Here is a 13,284-nt window from a genome sequence, read left to right on the forward strand (position 1 = left end):
AACATTGTGGGTGTAAAATAGCTCGAACCAGTGCTGGTTATTTAGTTAGGACCCACGACAGTGGTGTTCGATACGAACTTAACCGGGATGTGGAAACCTCCAATGAAAAGCTCTATAATTTGCTTGGCCAGATATTCCGTCCTATCCAACTGACTCAGGCCAAAGATATTAGAAGATATTCTGCCACCTTAAGTCTCTGACTGTAATCCTTTTATACTTTTTAGTTATATGTGTGTCATAATGACAATGCTATCCAATCGCATATGACGATGACACACGTGTACATCCTTATATGGGGTTCCCACATCAATCCGATGTCAGCATTGGATATTTCCATTATCTCCACATATGGGCCATAAATCATCATCATATGTGGAGATCCAAGTGACAGCCTTTTATCCCCATATATGGAGATCCATTTGAGAGCCTTCGCAACAGCCACCCCCAGATTTCCCATGGAAATATGTAAAATATCAAGAAGGCTTGAACAGTTCGCCCATTGCAAGCGTACCTGGCCCTTGGGCCACCCCATCGAAAGCGTACCTGACCCTTGGGCCACCCCATCGAAGGCGTACCTGGCTCTTCGAGCCACCGCATCAAGAGCGTACCTGGCCCTTGGGCCACCCCATCGAAGGCGTACCTGACTCTTCGAGCCACCGCATCAAGATCGTACCTGGCCCTTGGGCCACCCCATCGAAGGCGTACCTGGCTCTTCGAGCCACTGCATCAAGAGCGTACCTGGCCCTTGGGGTGCTACTACCGTACCATGCATGATGACTGTTCGTCTCCGGTTATGCTCATGGTCATTTCTGCAAGAGTGACCGTCCAGCCTCCTTGCTGGACTACTTCGGTCCCTATGAACCTGGACTTCTGGTCTGTCAGCTTGCACTTTCATCTCGATATCCTATCGGTGAACAAAGCCTCTGCCGTCCTCCGACTGCTCCAACATCTATGGGAAGGTTGATATAGCTCCGATGCCCTTGCATCATCATGCTGTCCAGACAATGCTCTCATGATATCCACCAGAGCGTTCCGCTTCCGTCCTCCGACTGCTCCAACATCTATGGGAGGGTTGATATAGCTCCGATGCCCTTGCATCATCATGCTGTTCAGACAATGCTCTCATGATATCGCCACATTGCCACCCCCAGATTTCCCATGGAAATCTGTACCATATCTAGAAGGCTTGAACAGTGGACCCCTCAGGCCACCCCAATACAAGCATACGGAGGCTTGAACAGCAAACGTCAGCCATTCAGGCCACCCCATTGAGGGCATCCAAGCGTCTCGCCAGACCTTCACCAACTGTGTCTTCCTGGTGAACGAGACCCTCGTCGGATGTTGTATCTTGCTGGTGAACGAGACCCTCGTCGGATGTTGTATCTTCCTGGTGAACGAGACCCTCGTCGGATGCTTGTGTCTTCCTGGTGAGCTGGATCCTCGTTGGATGCTGTGTCTTCCTGGTGAGCTGGACCCTCGTCGGATGCTGTGCTGTGTCTTCCTGGTGAGCTGGACCCTCGTTGGATGCTGTGTCTTCCTGGTGAGCTGGACCCTCGTTGGATGCTGTGTCTTCCTGGTGAGCTGGACCCTCGTCGGATGCTGTGTCTTCCTGGTGAGCTGGACCCTCGTCGGATGCTGTGTCTTCCTGGTGAGCTGAACCCTCGTCGGATGCTGTGACTTCCTGGTGAGCTGGACCCTCGTCGGATGCTGTGTCTTCCTGGTGAGCTGGACCCTCGTCGGATGCTGTGTCTTCCTGGTGAGCTGGACCCTCTTCTCTCTTGCTGCTTCTTCCTGCTCCTCGTCGGCTGCTGCTTCTTCCTGCTCCTCGTCGGCTGCTGCATCTTCCTGCTCCTCGTCGGCTGCTGCATCTTCCTGCTCCTCGTCGGCTGCTGTATCTTCCTGCTCCTCATCGGCTACTGCATCTTCCTGCTTCTCGTCGGCTGCTGCATCTTCCTGCTCCTCGTCAGCTGCTGTATCTTCCTGCTCCTCGTCGGCTGCTGTATCTTCCTGCTCCTCGTCGGCTGCTGTATCTTCCTGCTCCTCTTCGACTGCTGTATCTTCTGCTCCTCGGTAGATTCCGCCATCGGTGGTATATCCATCGTAGTCTTGATGTCCGAGCCTGCTCTGCTGTCCCAAGAATCGATTCCCATGCCGTTTTGAAGATGAACTCTCCTGTCCTACGCCGGGTCCTTCAATCTCTGCTGGACATGGAAATCCCACAACGTCGGGTCCCTGGCATCCAACCAACTGATGCCCAGAACCTCCGGAGCCCACCTGCTCCGAAGGCGAAGTGTGTCCCACCACTTCGGATCCCTGGCATCCAACCAACTGATGCCCAGAACCTCCGGAGCCCACCTGCTCCGAAGGCGAAGTGTGTCCCACCACTTCGGATCCCTGGCATCTAACCAACCGATGTCCAGAACCTCGAAGTGTGTCCCACCACTTCGGGTCCCCGGCATCTAACCAACCGATGTCCAGAACCTCGAAGTGTGTCCCACCACTTCGGGTCCCCGGCATCTAACCAACCGATGTCCAGAACCTCGAAGTGTGTCCCACCACTTCGGGTCCCCGGCATCTAACCAACCGATGTCCAGAACCTCGAAGTGTGTCCCACCACTTCGGGTCCCCGGCATCTAACCAACCGATGTCCAGAACCTCCAGAGCCCATAGACTCTGGAGGCAAACGTCCAGAGCCCGTAGGCCCTGGGCCCAAATGATGATTGTTGAAACTCACCTGCTCCACAAGCTATACCACCTGGTGTTGTGACCTCCTGGCTCCTGGGGAATCCGTCCCACCACCATCCTCTAAGGCCTCCGACATCCTGTTACTGCCGTACGCCCTAATCCGGCTCGAAGGACCATGTAAAATAGCTCGAACCAGTGCTGGTTATTTAGTTAGGACCCACGACAGTGGTGTTCGATACGAACTTAACCGGGATGTGGAAACCTCCAATGAAAAGCTCTATAATTTGCTTGGCCAGATATTCCGTCCTATCCAACTGACTCAGGCCAAAGATATTAGAAGATATTCTGCCACCTTAAGTCTCTGACTGTAATCCTTTTATACTTTTTAGTTATATGTGTGTCATAATGACAATGCTATCCAATCGCATATGACGATGACACACGTGTACATCCTTATATGGGGTTCCCACATCAATCCGATGTCAGCATTGGATATTTCCATTATCTCCACATATGGGCCATAAATCATCATCATATGTGGAGATCCAAGTGACAGCCTTTTATCCCCATATATGGAGATCCATTTGAGAGCCTTCGCAACAGTGGGTGTAGGGAATTTCTCTCTATCACTATCACTAAACTCAAGCATCATGAAGGTACTGAAAGTCTCACCCACCTCAGACATCAGCAACATTATGGAAATTAAAAACAAAAAACTGTCCGGGTGGATTGACAGTGGCTAATTGACTGTCTTGTTGCACTACTGCACTACTGTTGTTTACAATGCCATTTTACACAGCTCTATTAGGAATATCTTATACAATATATATATCACCTCACCTCAAGTGTTTGCAAATACGGTAATAGGGTACTTCATTTGATCTGTACTTATGCTATGTTATGGCCGTACATCATACCGTTTGATGTACAGTATTTAAGTTAGAAGTGAAAATTGTTTTTTTGACACAGTGAGCAGAACTATACGTGTTTTTTTTACAGTGAAGCTCTGCAGGAGGTTGGATGTCAGTGTGTGCGTGTGCGCGTTTTGTATGTGAAGCAAATATCTGTAGGCTACAACACAATCTATCTTTATAATGTAATGCTGTAATTCTGTCTATAGAAGTGTCTATTTGTACGTCTCTAAATGTTTTGATGATTTGAACATGGTGGACCCTATTGGAAACAAGTGTAATGCTTAATTGGGTCGTCCACTCACAGTTAACAGCCTTTGTATTGAGTTTGTGCTTGAAATGTACTGTAATTCTGCAAACTGTTAATAAATTCTTCAATCAATCAATCAATCAATGCTGAGTGCTTCAATGAATTACTTAATGCATTACATTAACATGAAAATATATAACACCCACATTATTATCGTTTTACGTTACAGAGCCACCAAAATGAGCCACTTCATGACAGACAACCCATAAAAAGGACATACTGTAAATGCTGGGTTTTAGTCACAACTTCCATCTCCGTTTTGAGCAGAATGTTCCGGTGTGTATTTTAAATGGGAGCTCTCCAGAATTCCATCTGCCCTCTTCACCACATTCCTGGCAAATATAATTACTTGTATACACATGGAGCAGAAGATAGGCATCAAAGACATCAGAATGACTTTCAGTGATTTCACAGTTTTTAATTGGATCCTATGGATGGAACAATTTGTTATCTCAGTCTAGGGGAGTGTTTGTGACTCAGGGCAAAGACAGCCAGGGCGGCGGGTCTGATTTGAATAGAAGAGAGGGCCATTGTGGTGGCGCTACATTCTCTTCCTAGTCGCCCGCCTTTGTGAGAGAAGTATTGAGTGCTCTATTCAACGGGTACAATGCTATAATGATATGCCACCAAGGTTGCATCACAAAATCTAAATTCTGCTATTCAACCAAAAGGAACCAAATTCATACAAAAACCCCATCAACGTTTATTTTAGCTTTTTTTCTAATTTGTTCTTGGAAGCCAAAATGAAAACAGAATCTCAGACAATCCATTATACATGAATGAGGTCCATTATCATTGTTTTGACCCATGCGGTAACAACATCTTCCCCGTTAATGGCAACATTAGACAGATCAAATATCTACCCTAGGAGTAATTCACTTTCCCCATTAACATCTATCTATAAATGCACTAAGTCTTTGTACGTCTGTACGTACGTGTGTACGGCTGTAATCCACGTACCTCGAGAACCGTTCGGCCCACCGACTTCAAATTCGACACACGCGGAACGTGGGAGTCTGCATTGCCCGGTGTCGAGTCGGTCGGACCCACGGTTGTCCAGAACCGCCACAAAAGGCCTCTGCCCGGGCTCTAGACAGGGCCCCTGCCCAGGCTCCAAATTATGGAGCTGGCCTGTTATGACATCACAACCCTCCATATTTGGGCATGCCTGACACAGAACTCCATATGTACGCGTGTACGTTTGTAATCCACGTAACTTGAGAACCGTTCGCCCCACCGACTTCAAAACACGATACACACGTTCCACACCCCCACAGGGAGTGCATTGCCCGGTGTCGAGGCGGTCGGAGTCACGGTTGTGCAGAACTGCCACAAAAGGTCTCTGCCCGGGCTCTGGATAGGGCCCCTGCCCAGGCTCCATATATGGAGCTGGCCTGTTCTGACATCACAACACTCCATATTTGGGCATGCCTGACACATAACTCCATATATAGGAATAAAGGGACCCAGAGAGACATATACAGAAATCTTCATGGACATAAAAGGGACAGACAGATGGGTGGAACGGGTACTCTGACACGGGTACAACGGGTATTGCTATGAAAATAAGCCATGTCGGAAATGAAACGGTGTATAAAACAACCAAATGCTGAAACTATTAGAACAGAGAATTTACAGCAATGGCTATGGCTTTTGTCTCTTGCAAGACTTATCATTTATTTAGTCATTTATTTATTATTAACGTTAGTATAAATGTATCATAAGCTCAGACATCAAAACCTGCTGTCAACGAGTATTGCACTAATTCGGCGGGAGCCGATTTTTTTTTGTAGACATATTGAGAAAAGTTTTTCAAACGGTAGGAAAGTTTTTCAAAGATGCAAAAAGTTCATTGTTCATGGTGGCTTTCAACTGTAGGGTTTCGCTGCACTCACTATTCAACAATTTGAGTCGAGTTGATTTGGGACAGATTGTGGCAGATGTTTGGTGTATAAGGATGACTCCAGCATCTGAATTGCCGGTGCTGAACCTTTTTTCTTATTGCGATAATGTGTGAAGGAATCTACAGATGGGCTTCATTCAAGCTAAAAATGAACCCCTTTGAAAAGCCCTATTGATCTTTTACTCGCTATCAACTCTCTCCTTTTCTCTGCCAGCCAGGCTGTCCTTTTCTACATCTGTCTCTTTCTCTTTCTCAGTATCCGTGTCTTTGTTTCGAGGGGGTGTAACCAGATAAGCCCAAGTGTCCTTGGTTGGACCCTAAGTCACTAATACCAGCCGGCACACATACCTGTCCACACATGCAAACAGGCCCACCATGGTGCACGTATGCGGGGGTCCAGGGACTCGGGGAGTGGGATGCGAACGCAGTGGGCTGTGAGGCCGGGGTAATGGAGGACAGTGTGTGTCCTGGGATCATGCTGGATGGATCCTCCATTGCGAGGGCGATGAGACCTGAAGGGCGACAGGGAGATGGAGGCGTTGAGGGAGAGAGCAGCCGCAGCCCAACGCTCTGTTAGGCACCTAATGGAGAGTCGGGCAAGGAAACAGAAAGCACTACAGGGCCCAGTGCTCACAGAGGAGCGCTACAAGAGAACACAACCACAGCCAAAGCCAAGGAATGTCAAGCAGCGGAAGGATGGATAGGAATGGGTTAGTTAGCGAACACGGCAACATGCAGATACTGGGGGTTTCTGTTCTTTATACTGTATGCTAGATCATGTCTTCAAGCTAGAACACATTGCATTTGATTGTGGTTGTCGGCGTGTTATCTGCCTTTATCATTTAAGACATTAAAACCGGGAGAGCATCGGTGTCATTTTAGATTTCAGCTTAATGTAGCAACACAAGTTTTGCCGAACGCTCTTAGGATTTAGAACAGTGGTTCTCAAAAAATAGATCTACAAGCTCACTTTGTGCCGCGCTGAGACCTTGTACATCTGCTATTTTTGAACATTTTTAGAAAATCTGGAAAGCAAAAATGTCTAAATATAAATCATTTATTAAGACACAAATCTTCTCTTCTGGGACTGTAGAATTGGCCTCGGGTCTTTGTGGGTAAAAATAGGTGTCATATTAATGCATAATGGTGAAGTATGTGCAACATACAACTATTCTATAGTCCTTAAGGATGTAATGATTTAACATTTCACGGTATACCGTGGAATCCAGCAACCCATGGTTCTGAAACACAAAGCTTTCCTTGTAACACATAACACTATGCCTACAGTATGAATTAATCTTGCAGTATATATTTGTGTCTTTGTTACAATGCTAATGCATGAGAGTTACAGTTGCACGCAGACACGCACACATACAGTACATGCGCGGATTTCATGCATTCAGTTCAATAAAGCAATATTTTTCTTCAAAGGAATTTCTTTCCTGGGCCATAGTACATTGACCAAAATGTACTTACAGTTGGGTGCCACCGATATTGTCCCTTATCATTTGACCCATTTAGGCCTGACCTCAACATTTAAAAAAATCCTTCTAAATCCTCCAGTTTTCTGAAATAAATATTTTCACGATTTTTCAAAAATAGCAGACCTACAAGCTCGTAGCGCGCCACTCGGTGGCGCGCTATGAGCTTGTAGATCTGCTATTTTTCAATAGCTAAATTATAACATAATGTTTAAAACACCAAAAGGGGTTCCCGCCCAAACTGTCCTTTTGCGCAGATCACGCAAACCTCAGCAAAAAGAAAAGGACAATATCGATGGCCTCCAACTGTACGCTTACTCAAATATTATTTGATCTCTGGGTTTTTCTTCCTGCTTTCATAGTCTTTTATAGCTTATTTTAGGCTAGCTACATTATTAACAGTTAACCTATCAAACCAGTGCATTTCACATTATGGGAATCATCAAATATGCAAATGGAGCGAAACATCTAGTGCAGATTTACAACTCAAAATGTTGTCGCAGTCATTTATTGGTGATCCTTTATCACGTATCATTATGGTGTGATTACAATGAATGTCTGAGCACTTCAACATACATTTGGAATCTGTACCAAAGTTGTGAACATAAATATTTAAAGGCCCTCAGTCATATGTAGTTAGCTACTGGGGAACAATTGAAATGAATAATTGAAATGAAGGTAGGTACTACACTTGCATTATTGAATGATTGAATTACAGCCTGCCGAGGTTACATAAAGGCAGAAAAGAGGGTTGTTCAAGTACAATATGAGCTAAAAAAACCCAAAAAACAACCTGAAGTACCTTCATAACAGAACTGCTGCTTTGCAATCAGTACTGTATTGTACATGGTCTAATTTTGTCTCCTCTCTTGTGTGACTGAATTAGTTGAATCTTGGTTAGATTGTACATGCAAAGAAATAATGTAGGGGAAAGAAATAGATTGTGCACAAAACCTTGAGATGGCAAAGATTTTTTTTAAGTAATCATCAGTACACGGGAGTGAGTGCAGAGTGTTAGTCAGCTAGTCACGCACCAACGATCACATGTTTAGATGCTTAAGAACAGGAGTGATTCAGAGTGAATACAGAGTTATTTCTGTGTCTGTTTCAAAATGCATTTGTTATTATGCGAGGCTGCGCAACCAAAAAAACGACTTCGCAATTACAGAGATAGCCTATCTTTGTTCAAGGGAGCGGAACTGAAGGCAGTAAACAACAACGTTCAAAACTGGTAGGAGAGTATTTAAGAAAGTATTTATATTAAGGTTGAAGCAGTATTCATTGCTATAGTGTGTTCGAGCTCTTTTATAAAAAATAAAATACATTTTCAGCCAATCAAGGCAAGACAATGCAGTGGTATTTGTACATCACGTTTCAACAACAAATTCAAAGGAAACACAATCGCCTCACAGCTAGAAGGTCCTGGGTTCGATCCCCACTGGGAACGCTGTGGATGCTGGGGGTGTGTCAGGGCTGGACTGGGGAAAAAGATTTGTCCCGGTCATTTTCGCGCGAATTTGGCCCAGCCCAGCCCACCACAACCAGCGCGCAGATAGCAGAAGCTATACCGCCCGCTGTGTCGAGGCACACACAAACAAACAAGCCCTAATAACACCACTTTTACAGAACAACATAAATGATACAAACCAACAGACAACTACACAACCCTTTGTTGCTCTCACAAGAACGATGCTGGCAAAAGGAAACAAGATAGAAGAGGGTTTATTTGTCACTCACTGATACAGGTACAGTGGAATTATCATGATGGCACTGGCAGAATGGCAGCACGCCCGGACCTTTCCTGGTGGCCTGCCTGCCTGTTTTTTTTGAGTGGTGTAAACCACTCCTACGACTGGCTTTGTTAGTTTACGTGTCTGTCTGTCTGTCTGTCTGTCTGTCTGTTTGTACCAAAAAATGAGCATGGTTGCTACGGTCACCCAGTTCACCCGGGTGTGATTTCATTACGTCAGACATTACGTCAGATCACAGCTGATCAGGCTATATAAGACCTTACACCACTCAGTTCACACAGGTGTGATTTTGTTGTATATCATGGGGGCCCGCTACGGTCGCGGCCCACCGGGAATATGCCCGGTACGTCCTATGGCCTATATGCCCGGTACGTCCAACCGGGGAAACTCCCCCCCTGTAAGGTGAAAAGAAGCTGCTTGGACTCCTCATGCATTGAAGTAAGCATGAGGTCAGTCCGTTGCTCTCCCCAGGTTGACAGAGGGAGTGTAGAGCACATTAGACAATTGAAACTGGGTGAAACAAATGGGTTACAAAAATCGTGGGATGAAAGAAAAATAAGAATGCATAATAAAACAAAAGACCAAAAAAAAAAGACAGATAGTTACAGTGAAGGGAAAGAAGAAAGAAAAGCAACTAAATCAAAGGCAGCGGCAAATAGAAAGGTCAGGAGACAGTACACATTTATCAGCTTCAATTTTAGAGTGTTGCAGTTCCAATTTTGTGTTCTTATTTCTTTGTGTCATCACTTCCCATTTCAGTTGTTCATCCTGTATATCCTATGTAACTTCTCTCTCCTGATTGAATACAATTTATTGGTATCCTGAAATTCGTTTTCTGTTGACAAAAGAGCCATACAGGGAGACCCCTGTTACTGAACAGCATTTTGAGTTTTTAACCTAGCAGTGATATTTTATTCGTTTTGGTTTTGTTTTTGTTTTGTTTTCTTGAATAAAGTTTGTTCCTGGTGTTTTATGTAAAGCGCTTTGGGTACTTAGAAAAGCACTATATACATTCGAGCTATTATTATTATTAACACACATTCTATACTAAGCAATGAGTATTATTTTAACAAAGGAAAATCCCTTATCCTACCTTTAAACGGAAATGACTTATAATGTAGGCCTACTGTACTATTTTGAACCTCATTACTTGCAGTGCAAAGGTCAGAGGTCAATAGGAAAGTTGCATGTTAAAGACCTGTAAGCCTCGGTCAAAGCCAACTCGGGTCGTGAAAACTCATGACAACAAACAAAACAAATTGGGCCAATTAATAATTAGAACACTTTTTTTGTTGTTTTTCTTTTTTTAATTATCGTTCGGCCCAAAAATAAATACTTTATGAAACGTCTATGGGAAAAAGATGTGGTCGTCGTCATGAAAGCGGGCGGGGCTGCGACGCTCTATAACCACCTGCATGAACATTGTAGCAGCAGACACACGTAACATTGAGCCGAGACTCTCATTGTGAGCCCTATATTCCGTTGTCTTTGTTGTTTCACTTACTGTACACGTACACGTACTGTACTCAACGGAACAGGTTCATTGAGAAGACACAGAGGGGAAATGTGGTTAGGGAAAGCGGAGGCCCCCAAAATGACTCCGCTGCGCTGCACTCGATAGGAGAGAAGCCCCTAAACGGATTTGTGTGAGGGGGGGGAACTGCTCGGGGGAAAACTGAACAGATTGACGGTTACACGCTCTGCATTCTAGTGCTGGATGAACAGCAACGCCGAACCTCCTCATCGACAATTACAGCAGAGGGAGCAGTGGGGAGAGATAAGACCAGGGGAGACCATGCATTTCACCGATAATAAGCCCCAACGTATTGCCTGCCTAAAATAGCAGATTTCCAAGCTCACCGCGAGTCACATCCGTGACGTGTTGTGAGCTTGTAGGCCAGCTATTCACGGCGCACGACACCGCTGCATGGGCAAGGCATAAATTGTGCATTAGGTAAGGGCTGGAGGAAAAAAGAAATCTGCACAGCCTTTGTCAGCCTTGTTCCGGCAGCATGGTTTGCGTGTGAGGAGTACTCTGCAGCATTACACGGGTGTGTGCAATTCAAATCCTCTCATTGTATTTCTGCAGATTCAATACATTTGAAGGTCACCGATAGTCACCTGTAAGTGATTATTACAAGTGTGCAGCAATAAACCGATAAGCTCCTCTCACCGTCGTAACTGTGAGCCTCATGTCTGACAAAGATCACATTTATCTCTCAACCATTGATTATCATCAACAAAGGGAGATTCAACCCACGAATGAATGCATATATATGATAAGCACGATATACACCATGTAATATAGAAATGCAGCAGACATTTCTATAGGCCGGTGTCATTGTAAACCCTAAGACAACAATACACGGCACAATAATAGTAATAATAATGAATTGCATTTTTATAGCGCTTTTCCAAGTGCTCAAAGCGCTTTACAATGGTTCATTCATTCATACATTGGGAGGTGAAGCGGCGAACAGTCGACGCCACCGTCCTCACTTCCCACATTCACACACCAATGGTGGCGAGCTCACACCGACCAACTCATTGGAGGGAATGTATGTCTTGCCCAAGGACACTTCGACATGTGGACAGGAGGAGCCGGCACAGTGAGGTCTGTGTGCAGTGCAACGTGGCTGATCAGAGGTGTGTGACAATGACATGACCACGGAGGTATGCTCACTTTGCTCAGCGAGCCGCAAGAGCGAACCGATGCGGGTCATTATAACACATCCGCACGCTATTTCATGGAGCATCAATTGTCTAAACCTCAACTCGAGAGCTAATGTGGGCTCAGCAAGCAAAGCTAATACCAGCAGAAAGGTTTCCCAGCTCTGCTGATAAACTGTAATCTAGCGGTATGGGACACAATCGCTCTGGCAGAATGGGCAGCGAGACAAGCCACCTAGCAATTCGAAGGGACGCGAGGCTTCAACAGCACATCACAGGTACTATCCAGTGCACACGGGGAGAGAGAGAACACGGCAGCATTTCCCGGAGGCGGCTTTGATTGGAAATCTCGCTCGCCTTTTCTTTCCCTTTCGCTTCCGGCGCCTCATTCGCCGTGGGAAACGTGTGGCTTGGCATGACTTTTGAAGTCTCACTTGAACGCGCGGGCAAAAGGTAGGGGTTGCAGGTGTTGATTAGATGTCAGCTTTACTTTGAGAGATAAGTTGCAGTGTGAACAGAGCGGTCTTGATTTTCAAGGGCACAGGATGCATTTGAGAGACTGCCACGGGTCCTTCTATACATGCTGCTGTGTTCCTGTTGAAAACAGGCTGTGAAGAGAATGTCACAAAGCAGAAGGGGCATGATAGTGTTGTGTTGTTCTGTCTGCCACGATGACCTCAAATGGTGGCCTTAAATTATTCAGAGAACACACCTGAGGGCATGGGTGGGCCACCTTTTCAGGCATAAAATCTTCTTAGCCGTTTTCTTTTCCAAGGCTGGTGATCTAATTTCATCAGACAGTGTAAACTGCCGCCGCTTTAATGGCTTAAATTATAAGCTGCTAATTAGAATAATGCAAACATAGACTAAGAATAAATAAACAAAATTAAAAAAATGAATGAAAATAAGATAAATTAGTATTATGTAAGGTACACATTAGGGGTGTAAAAATTAGAATCGCGATTCCCGTTATATGAACGATTCAAAATCGATTAATAATTTCCAAAAATCCACTACATGGTGTTTGTGATATGAAATGTAAGCTTACCCTAATCACAGTAAACATTGTGTCTTCAGTCATTTTTAAGTTACTAGTCTGTAGTCACTTCAGTTCAAGACTGGAGTAGATTGTGATGAAATCCTATGTATTGAATCGAGAATCATTTTGAATAGAGAATCGTTTTGAATCTGGAAAAAAATGCTTTTAAATTTAAAAAAAAACGTTTTTGGATTGAGAATCGAGTCGAATCAGAAAAATCGATTTTGAATCGAATGAAATCATGGGACAGCCAAAGATTCACAGCCCTAGTACACATGCAGTAGTGGACATTTCAGCTAATTCTTTCTTTCTAAGTTCACTGTGGGCTGAAAGTTTTCTGAACTTATTTAAGTTTTGTCTGAAAGCTTCTTTCCGAGTTCCCTTTCTTTGCCATCACTGCAGTTTTTTGCTAATGAGACAAATGCATACTTAAAATACTGACAGCACTTGATCTAGTTTCATGTATGGTGCATATATCCGAGATTTCAGTTCCTTCTTTTTTTGAGTGGTGCAACCACTCCAAGGAACAGCAAC

The 13,284-nt window shown here is 44.8% G+C and overlaps 1 protein-coding gene across 7 annotated transcripts in view; it reads right to left on the reverse strand.

Moving 5' to 3' along the window:
• LOC306924140 (uncharacterized protein) overlaps window positions 1-13,284 on the reverse strand; it is a 328,928-nt gene that overhangs the window by 119,446 nt on the left and 196,198 nt on the right. For 2 of the 7 annotated variants that reach the window (XM_079502507.1, XM_079502506.1), the window contains one exon: window positions 5,712-6,321. The exons of the other annotated variants lie outside the window; for them this stretch is intronic. In XM_079502507.1, the coding sequence (XP_079358633.1) occupies window positions 6,283-6,321 (39 nt within the window). In that variant the 3' untranslated portion in view covers window positions 5,712-6,282. Of the gene's footprint in view, window positions 1-5,711; window positions 6,322-13,284 lie in introns of those variants that run through there. 7 annotated transcript variants of the gene reach the window in all.

Source organism: Electrona antarctica, assembly GCF_951216825.1.
Source record: "Electrona antarctica genome assembly, chromosome: 1".
NCBI classification, from domain to species: Eukaryota; Metazoa; Chordata; class Actinopteri; order Myctophiformes; family Myctophidae; genus Electrona; species Electrona antarctica.